Source organism: Danaus plexippus, chromosome 20, assembly GCF_018135715.1.
Source record: "Danaus plexippus chromosome 20, MEX_DaPlex, whole genome shotgun sequence".
NCBI classification, from domain to species: domain Eukaryota; kingdom Metazoa; phylum Arthropoda; class Insecta; order Lepidoptera; family Nymphalidae; genus Danaus; species Danaus plexippus.
The window spans coordinates 4,445,314-4,456,709 of record NC_083550.1 but is presented as its reverse complement, the minus strand read 5'-3'; the positions used below and the strand labels follow the sequence as shown (position 1 = coordinate 4,456,709).

Here is an 11,396-nt window from a genome sequence, read left to right as displayed (position 1 = left end):
CAGAATTTAAGTAAACCTTCCTTCATTTTAGGAATGCACACTGATACTAGCCTTTACTACTTTAAAAAAGGTTTTAAAAATACAACAAGATATATCCAAATTGTATAAAAAAATAGACCATGTGTATAACAATAAACTTTATATAGATAGCCATAACTAATACACATTATACATCCTTCAGTTATACAGTTGGGTAAATATTTACAATTACATTTCAGCCAGCCGTTCAGCATCTATTGAAATGATACACATTAACATTATTAATAATATAAAAATAAAACTAAAAATTGCTTCAACAATTATCGATTCTAAATGAGTACTTTGTTAAAACGGGTTCCATTTAACCTTTGGTTGAGAACACTGCACATTCATGGGTTGCAAGTTAAAAAAAATACACAACACAAAGTATGATGTCATGAAAGCTCTTGAGAATGATATGTGTTGAACGAAAATATATATATGTATATATAAATAAATAATAATAACCTATTCTAAAACGGAATAATTTTAAAATTACATTGAGTTTTTTTTAAATTCTATAGTACATTTAATATCCCCATACACAAACATACAAAAACGTACAGACAAATCAAATATAAACTATTTAAATAACAAGTAATATAAAAAGATATATTAAATGGCCAGCGACTCGTTGATAATGACCCTTAACATTAAACACAGGGTAAAGTTTCTACAAGCAAACGATTACATCTTAATCTAACCAATAAGACTTTAAACGAACTTCGAATATAAAAACAATCCAAAAATGCTATTGAAATTTTTTAAGACGTATTTCTATTAAAAAAAGAAATTTTGGTGTTAGCTGATATAGCACCAAAAAGAAGCTAAACGTAGACACGAATAACCATAGACTAGTTATTATCTACAACAATATGGCGTATGGAGAGTACGGTCTGTATCAAGGTGTTTTGTACTCCTAAAATTACTAAGTCGGAAACAAACGATTAATAAAAGGTTTTTATTAAAACATCTAAACAGATATATTGCTAACACGTAGATATACAACAGTCACTAGCGAACAAATCGCGATTTATACTAGTTTAAATAAACATTAAGACGTTATCCTCGTATATAATATGCATTTTAGTTATTATTCACGCTTCACCAATACTATATTATAGTACCACTTCGAATATCGACACCAAAAATAAGTATGCAATACATATATTTATTTAATATTTTTTTATTAAAAAAATTTTGAAAATACACGACAAATGATTTTATCACAACACGATCTTATATCTCAATTAGAATTAGTGGAAAATGGAAATCGATTTCGCAATAATCAATCGATTATTCTCAAATTTTTTATGACAGTGATAGCTATGATAAATATAGATACCTTACCTTTTAAATAAATAGAAATAAAATAGAAGACAATTTTCATGTTTAATGTTTATAGAACATGTAGTTTTAAATAAAATAAAATTATTAGAATACTTTTTTTTATATTGTTTTGAAATATCAGAAACATTTACATGAATGAGAACGAATTATTTTAAGACTCTGCTTTATTTTCTATATTAAGTGGTTATCATAAAAGCTGTTAGCGTTTTGGAGTGGCTTATAGCAAGCACTACATTGCAAGCGGTATTTTATTTTATAAAGGTAATTTTTTTATTCCATTTTTGAAAATATATATTTTTTTTTTAATAAAAATATGTATTGAGTTCAATTATTTTATATCTTCTCTTAATGTTGTTGGTTATAACATTCAAAGCATATTCATCTCTGCATTACAAACAGAGTGAAAGTGCACTATTTTCAGATCTCCATAGATTTATCACATAAGTGGTCCATATTTTTGCTATGAATTTATCAATTCATTCGAGTCTAATTTGTTGTTACACCAGAGTTTAGAAACAGAACAGCGGTGATTTATATTAAAAAGAAATATTAATCTCTTTTCAGAACTTGGATATATTTGTATAAATATGGAGGATAATTAAAGTTATGTGAGTGTTCAAATTATTTCTTCTTATATTTGACATTAATGAAGCAACATAAAACTTATTAAAACCATCTTTGTTTTATTATCTTATATGCTGTATCTTCAATCATTTGTTTCTAAACATATAAATGTCTTGTTTGCAAATTTCGTGTTGGACATTACATATAAAAGTATCTGAAATTCTGTAAATAGTTTGAAACCTGCTTAGATCTCTGAACAACTTTTGTATATAGAGAATTAAAAAAATATCGATTTGTTAAATATTTTATCTGGCACCGATTAACAATTATTGAGATCAAGAAGCATTTGATTTACAACTACCCTTTTCCACATAGACAAACCGTGAAAACAAATTTCGCAATGAGTCATTCAATTATCTGCTTTGTGTTTCGATAAACAGGATCTATTATTGTATGTTATCTAGTTCAGACTAATATTTTTTCATAAAGCTAAATTTTTTTTGCCGATTTATAATTAAAAAACCTGTTTTCTTTAAACTGGCCTTAGTAATGAATAATATATTAATGTTTTCTGTAAGCCCTAAGTATTAATAACACCATTTAGTAAGAATAACAAAAGAATTAACTAATATTAAACAAACACTGTCAATTACTGTAAATATGTGGGTACCAAATTATTCTTACTGATTGTTTAATTTCATAGACTTCATTGGTATCATATACCAGGCATGTGTGCTTATTTCCTCATCAGATATTATCATGTTCTTTGGTGAGGGGTGGTAGAACGTGTAACTGTCTTGCCTTTCCAGCATGATACACCTGGCCAGGACTGAATGGCTCCAATCTTGGATGGGAGGAAGGGTCTGGAAATATTAAAAAAAAATTACCTTGTATTTAAATAGATTAAAAATGTCTGATATACAGTGTCATATTTACATGGATGACATAAAAAGTTAAATTCTCGTTTCTTTAATGTATATTTAGCTGCCAAATGATTTGGTATACATGTAAACTATGGTTTGTTAAATTTATATTATAATGTTTTAAGAAACAAATAATTCGCCTTCCTATGTTGTGTGAAATAAAAAATATACATCGCTCAGTGTTTTTTTTTCTGTCTCTTTCCGCCCCCTTTATGCCTTCGACGCCCGCAAGGGGGCATTATCGCTAACTTTGGGAAAGACTGTGATACACCAACAGAATATAAGGGCTATATGGAGACGCTAGTAACTAGTACCTCTAGTGTTAGCAGCGATGTATTTGGATAACCTGACGGCTGGTAGTGGGAGGTATCCAGCCACCAGTGGCATCACATCCAGGTTCACGCATTGACCTTCAGAATTGGACTCCATTGTTATAACACCTGGTGAAAAGTTAGAATGATTTTTTTAAATATTTACATTATATTTTTCATCTTTGCAAAGTTACGTCAGTAATAGCAAGATGAATCTATTAAGAGTTGCGTATATTGACCAAATACTAAAAGCCTATGGTAATATAATCTGGGCCTTATTGGAATTTATGTATGAATCCCAAGAAGTTTTGGTCGGATTCAAAATCTTTTTTGTGCTAAAACTGGATTAAGAAAGTTGGTTCCTATCCTTAAAAATCAATAAATCAATACCCGCAGTTCGTCCCAGCACCGCCCACATGGTTTGATCCGCAAGCACTTCATACATTAGAGAAGTGTGCTCTGTTTCATTTACCTGGAAATACATATGACACATCAAAAATTTGTTTACGTCACGATCGATAGATGGCGTAAATTTCGATTGGACGAGTTGTTTCTTGTATTACTTTTGTTTACTAACCAGTTGTCTCTAAAAAATTATATTTGTTTTTATGTAAATGTGTGACAAAATAAATAAATGTTTGCCACGTGGCCCATGAATTTTATTATATTGCAAATGGATACCTGAGTGTATCTATTATTATAAAAAGTCCATATATTCTCACAATCCAGCAATTGGTTACAGCCTGCATTGTGTCTGGACATTATGAATATTATTAGCTGTATTCCAAATTTAGTTCTTGTATGGTTAGAATGTTTTTTTTTTTACTTAATTACTAATATTATGGTAGAAAAACAGACAATTTGTTTGTTAAATGTATTGCAGAGCAAAATTTTAATAACACTGTTATGAAAGCCACAATTTAGATACAGTATAAATATTTTTTCTATTAACAATGATATAGAAATGGTAAAACTAAATTATTACATATAACTTGAACCCTCACCCTTTGAACGGTCAACTGTAAACAGCAGACTTGTGAAGCTCTACAGAAGTCAGAACCCTTGGATGGCTCCAACTTAGTTCTCACAACAAATAGAGTGGTATAGTCTTGTATATCAAAAGGGCAAGTAAATTGTCTGGATATATCTTCTTCAAGTAATCTATAGTTGACCTTGAACACCGCCTTCATTGGCCCAGCTTTCACCAGAGGATCCTTAAGGAGCTCCCACATGAACGAACTGGTGGTGCCATCGGACGCTACTATCTACAATTTCATGTGTATATTTTATGTTTATTAAGCAACAGTAGGTACTCATACAAATTCTCAATTAATGAGCTATAATTATAATGTATTCATATATAATATTTTAAATGCTATATAAAATATAAGCACATGTTTAAGTAGAAGAAATTTGTTTATTAATCTTTTGTTATTGCTTGTACAGTTTTTTCCATCTATATATAACTAGTTGCTTGAGTAATGACGTACTAACCATATCCCCAGCGTTCTTTGGATTCAAATCCGCCACAGTATTATCATTGTCACACTCTAGCACAGGATCACTCAGCACGAACTGAGCGATATGCACGATGGTTGATTTGAGGGTGATATGAATGAACTTCCTGGTGTTGGATGTCAGTAACCTCCAGGAGGCTATCATAGGCGGTGTGAAGTGTAAGGGCACCTCCGTCACGGTCTCCCACCACGGACAGTGGAGCCAAACCTGAAAATACAATTAAAACTATTTTTTGTCTGTGACTTTGCGATATGGCTCCAAGTAATATTTATATGTTAAACCAATAGATATGGTAATTAGTAACCAACTGACAGTGACATATGTAATCTTTATCAAGGGATTTCACACATAACAATTGCTTTGACATAATCCCGCGAAAATGACATAGAACTAAAAATTATTTGCCTGATATGTTATTGTGAAGTTTTAACAAAAACTAACAAGCTGTTGCTTGAAAGACAATGTCGTTACATACTTACAAAAATCTGCATTAAAGTAGAATATATTTTAGGGTTAGTAACTACAAGAATATTATGTATATATATATGTTTTTTTGCATCATCATCATCAGCCTATCGGAGCCCACTGCTGAGCAAAGGCCTCCTCTCACATGGAGAAGGTTAGAGCATTAATCACCACGCTTGCTCAAGACAGGTTGGCGATTTCAATCTTATAATTTGAAATTATAAGACCAGGTTTCCTCACGATGTTTTTCTTCACCATCTGTCAGTGGTGTCTAAATACTCTTAGAAAGTACATATGACTCGGAAAAGATCTCATTGGTACTTGCCAGGTTTCGAACCCGAGCCCTCACGTATGAGAGGCGGGCCTTTAACCTCCAGGCCACCACATATTTAATTACACAAAAAGCTTATGGCAGCAACTTTAGTACAGTAAATATTTTAACATATATTTTTTTTTATTTTAAATTAATTAAAGGTAAAATGAAATGGGCCATGGACATGAAATTCTTTTTAAGTTATTATTTAACGAATATAATTCTGAAATATCAAGAAAAATTTAACTACGTTGTTATTAATATTTTATTTGTTTTAAAAAAATAAAAATATTTAATAATTATACTCACAGTATGTTCTATACTTTTTTCCCTTCTAGGTTGAAGATTAGCAAACAACTTGAGCCCTACTTTGGTCGTTTGGAACGGCTCTATAGACTCTATTGGCATAGACAACTCTCTTGACAGATTCGAATCTGTGAAACGTATTTGGAGTCCGGTCGATGTTTTTAACTGAATTATTGAATTCTGAAAGGAATTAATAATATCACTTGTTATATACATTATTTAATCAAGTTCACCATAGTAAAAGTTCTTATTTGTTACATAAAAGTGTTGTATAAAAAATAAATATGAACCCATTTCAATGTGTTGAATAGTATAGAATAATACCTCTTCTATTCTAGAACTGCCGCTGGTCACAACCAATTCAACATCTTCCTCTAAGCCGGCAACCAAGTCCTTTTTTGGTTCGACTTTGTTCAAGTACACGCTGACACCTCTCGTCTCCACGTCGTAACCAAGCTTGCACTGTATCAATGCATTCGATAGAAATTCAAGTCTACCCTCAATTAACAACGAAACTTGTCCCAATTTGAATAAACCACACATCTTTGGTACATATTCCAGTAATATTTCATTTAAACCGGGTTTCAAAATAATATGGTCAGTTGCTAAACATGTCTCGTAGTTATTCCGTATGGTAGCAGACGGTTTTCTATATTTACTGCTGTCTGATCTCCTTAAAGTTACTTTTGGGTGAGAGCATTCGACGGTAGCCTTCTGTAGTGTCCTGTCTTCTTTGTAATGCAATTTAGACGTTATGTTCATTTTGTTAAGGAATGAATTTTTTGCTTTTAAATCTTCTAGTCTTATACTGCAAGAATATTTTTATATACTTGTATATATTAAAATTACTTTTTTGGAAAAATTTTATTATAGAAAGTATAACTTATTTATGTACAATGTAATCTATATATGTGTTAAATAATTACAATAATGTTTGATACTAGCACTGAGTGCTGAGCACCATGTTGTCACAACTCACCTAGTAACTAAATTATTGGAATCACTATCAGTATTATCAATATTAGATTTCCTCGGTGAACTAGATTGTTTGCCTACAGTTAGATCAGTCTTATAAGTCTTCACTGGAGTCTTATCTTGCTTCACACTATCAACACATACAGCCGCTTTGTTGCATAAAACATCTTTGGGCATCAAGCTTTCGACCACCAAGCGACATTGAACCTTATTATCTGTGATGTAGACACCACGTTCGGACGGCAGTATATTAACTGATACTATTTTAAAGCAGTCATTGAGCTCGGTTAACACTGATTCCTGTTTATCAGTTTCCTTTATAGATTTCATCATTTCCTCAAAATAGAAATTCCGTACTAGAATTTCTAATTCCGCTGTGCTGGCTATTCTAGCTGAGAGCTTTGTATATCTGTAAGTAAATAAGAAATTTTCTTATCTAATATTTTGTTACATTTCTCTTTAATATGATAAATATTTTTTGTTTTATTATAATATAATAAGATGTTTTATATAGAATTTAATTATGTGTATCACAGATACTATTAGAAGCCTTGACAAGCCTGACTAAAGCCATACAACTTCTAATTGTTCATTCATATATATTCACTCAAAATAGAATCCACATAGCTTATGAATGAATGACTGAATGAAAACTTGAGACTGCTCGTATTTAGTTCAACAAAGCACACTCATGGTAATTTTACAGTATACAAGTTTAGTGAAAGCGGTATTTTAACTATGCTATACAATAAATTTTGTCATCTGTTTTTCTGTCATACTATCTTATCTAACAGGTTTTAGGTGTAGAAGATCTCGTTTATTTACTGTCATCATAGTTATCGGCCATTTTGTTTTCCTACCTATCTCTATCCTTCATCTTGCAAGCCGCAGCCACCAGTTCAAGCCTCATCTGCGCTGCCAGATCTCTCCAGCCCTGTTCTTCATAAGACCGAAGCGCCTCCGTCAGGAACACGACAGCTTTACTGCTCTCACCCAGTTCCGAGTAGAACGAGGCCAGGTCTCTTCCGATCTGACGGGCGAATCTGTGTATCATACATGTCAGATTTGCTTAGAAAATTCAAATACTTTCATTTACAGAAACTGACAAAAAAAAGTATTGCAGATTTAATATACATCATATAAATGTATGTATATATATATATTTAACCTAATATATATATATATATATATATATTATATTATATATATATATATATATTAGGTTAATATAGATTGCTAACCTAAGTCTTCCAATGTGCTTGTATGTCCCCATAGCCAACTCAGCCAATTCTAGATAATAATTCTGGAAGCAGATCTTGCTGCATAAAGCTTCTTTCAATCTGTCTGTTGGTGTTTGTTGGTTCGGTTCGCTATCTCCCATACCAGCTGACAGCATCACCACCAAGTGGAGTTGTTCTGATGTAGGGTCTGGACATCCTGGGAGGAGTCCACACAGCTTGCCCAATTCATGTAACTAGAATTATTTACAAATTTCCATTTAATAGTAGTTTCATACAAACACAAAATACATATCTTAACCGCCTCAAGAACAATGATCTGCTTATATAGGTAAGTTACTATTAGCAAAATTTGTATTAAAATTAAGATCAATATTAGAATATAAATTGTGCCATAAAAATTTGTTACTTTGGATATTTAAAAGCAATATTTGTTTATATTAAACCAACATAAAGGATTGTGACAATAAGATTTGTATCAATAGCCAGGTCAAATTATAATATGTCAAACTGACCTTATCCTTAGCATTATGCAGCAGAGGTGCATGCATTGCTGTGCACGCCTCCAGCGCACTGTTGGTGGAGGACAATCTTTCACATGCTCTTAATGTCTCCACACAGGCCAAGTGAGCCCAGCAAGCCGCCGCTCCATCCACAGCATGTGCTCCTAACAGAGACACCTCAACCAGTGTATTATGGACCGTGGTGAGACATCGGGATGCTATCTAAAATACAGTTAATAAATTCAAAAAAGTCTTAAACTGTACAAGCAGCACATTTTATTGTGTTTATTATTTATCTACTAATTCTGTTCAGAGCATAGTTTGTAATATGTAGAAAATATATATATATATATATATAGATATTTATAAATATAGTAAATAATATATAATACACTACTTAGAGTACATATTTCATACTAGCTGTTGCCCGCGGCTCCGCCCGCGTGTTGGTCGCTTTTCGCATATATCAAACTTAAAATTGAAAATAACTTCTTTTTCCCTTAACCGATTTTGACGAAAAACAAAGTTTTGACAATACTCCTAATTACATGTAATCTAACTGAAAACCGCGTTCAAATCCGTTGTTTTGAAGTTATAACGTACCAGACAGACAGACAGACAAAATTTAGAAAAAATTGTTTTTTTGGTTTCTATGACTTCATTAATTGTCTCCTATCAGTTTTTATGGAAAAATATTTAATGTACAGACATTCGATTTTTACTGTCTTATTATATATATATGATAACAAAAATAATATTTTATTTCCATACATTTTTATTATATTATCTGTTGTTTTTACACTTCGCACATTACACATACATCATTATTTTAAATAATTTAACATTCAACGATCAACAGTTATCATTATTTATAAAGTATTTCTCGGTTGTGATCAACATATATAATTTTAACTGAAACATCAAAGGTGACTCATAATATGTATTTAATTTTAATTAATAAACGTATATAACAGTGTTACATGAAAGGTTAAATTAAATTCTAATTTTAATGTTACCTGTTAAATAAATTATATGACTGCATTAAAGCGTTAAAAAATATCATATGGTATGATAAAAAATATCTTATCAGATACATATATGATATATATTTAAAAATTTATTATAACTAGATTTACTAATCATATCAATTCCTTGAATTATACTGTACGTAAGAACGACTATGATTTTAGTGATTATCTCCGATGCATGTTATGGATGGGTGATCAGATGAGAGAGCATTCTAGACATGTCACATAAATTATATTGCAGCATTAAATGAATCGGAATTTTTGTATATAGAAATGTTAAGAGTCTTTGTAAAATTTGTTGGATTGTCATAATTATACTCACCTCCCATGGCTTAAAAGTAGGTAATAACATGGCACTTTGTCGTTGAAATAAATAACTCCTAAAATCTAATAGAGATGCTTTATTCTTAATTATTAATTCTCTTAAATTCTGCGGCACTAGGGCCGTCAATCTCACCGCCTGCCATGATGTTATTGGCTGTTTGAATGTCTCAAGCCATTTTGGACTCTCCGTCACGTTTGAATTTAATACAAATTGAGAAAACAAAGCATCTAATTCGTCATATTGGACTAGAGCTTCTTCATACAAACCGAGCATCTCTAGAACAAACGCCAATTGCTCCTGCAAAAAATTATATTAATCTTTCAACCATAAAGGTTATATACACCATATAAGGATTTATTCATATTTATACTATAAGCTTGCTTTTATATAAATTATGTAATAAATGATTTTTTTAACACAGTATCATGTAATTACCTGTAATATAAAATATTTACAAAAATCCCAATCCGGATCATTCCTGCTTTCTCTCTGTTCCCTCATATGCTCTTCAAATTTTATTAGAGCCTTATTGTATGCCACTAAAACCAAATGCCTCACTTTCGCCACTAATGTTCTCCATGAGTCCGCACTCCTAGCCTCAGATTTTATAGGATTGATAACCGAAATAAACCTGTCTTCTGTCTGTTTCACAGCAAAATCTCCCTTAATTTTATCTAAAACTGTAGTTCTTGGAAGAAGTTTATTTGTTTTTCTTATATCATAAGTTTCTACTAATACTATCATCCAGTCTGTAACATTGTGTTTTTCTAACTGTTTCAGCCATATTTCTATATCTTCCCTCAATGTGGTTTTGTAATATTCTATATCCTGGAAGTTATTATGATTTAATGTAAAATAATAACACTGAAATTCAAAGTTTAAATTGAGGTATTCTTTGAAAGCTCTTTACCACACAATCAGTCCAATAAATGTGAAAAATAGGTCGGTTCAAAAGGTTGAGCTCTGTTTTCAATTTGTCCTTATTAAACTTTATGAAAGATGCCTCTAAAGACACTAGTTTAGTTATACGGCCGTAGGACCTTCGCCATTCACAAGAATCTTGCGGTATTGCAGCTACCAGCGGCTGTTCCAGTGTGCAAAATAAATTCCAATCTCCTGCACCTGTAAAGGACGTTAATGACTGTGCCTCGACGTACAAATACGAACAAGGAATTCGTCGATTGAACTTACATGTTATAATGGGTTTGTGTGTCATGCCTTCGTGATCCGATAATGAGTTATCGACCCCCTTCATTTTTCATCATCAATAGCTTTAGTTACATCTGGATTAAAGTTAAATAAGGTCCAATTATGATTCCGAATCCACCCACTTTCTTAGTATCCTGAATATGGCAACTATATTACAGATGTAATTTGCACTAAAGCTAAGATATGAAAATATTCTACTATATATTTAATTCTGACCTGTTTTGGATTTTACAAGAAAAATATTGAATAAAGATTTTGACAAAATTTGTCTGTCAATGTCATCAATCAACTCCACGAATTATTATTTTTTGAAGCGTTTCTTTTCACTATTTTCTTTGTGTTTTGCGTTT

At 31.4% G+C, this 11,396-nt stretch overlaps 1 protein-coding gene across 1 annotated transcript; it reads right to left on the bottom strand.

The window, feature by feature from the left end:
• Nucleotides 1–2,526: 2,526 nt before the first annotated feature.
• LOC116773845 (trafficking protein particle complex subunit 10) lies at nucleotides 2,527–11,321 on the bottom strand. Its single transcript, XM_061523819.1, has 16 exons — nucleotides 11,263–11,321; nucleotides 11,029–11,193; nucleotides 10,748–10,959; nucleotides 10,273–10,665; nucleotides 9,835–10,134; nucleotides 8,497–8,706; nucleotides 7,985–8,217; nucleotides 7,604–7,786; nucleotides 6,748–7,152; nucleotides 6,093–6,576; nucleotides 5,772–5,948; nucleotides 4,661–4,891; nucleotides 4,171–4,431; nucleotides 3,557–3,638; nucleotides 3,170–3,295; nucleotides 2,527–2,795 (listed from the first exon to the last, which is right to left on the bottom strand). Exons 2-16 carry the CDS (start codon nucleotides 11,090–11,092, stop codon nucleotides 2,680–2,682), a joined length of 3,477 nt encoding a protein of 1,158 aa, XP_061379803.1. The 5' UTR covers nucleotides 11,093–11,193; nucleotides 11,263–11,321; the 3' UTR covers nucleotides 2,527–2,679.
• Between the last annotated feature and the right edge of the window lie 75 nt (nucleotides 11,322–11,396).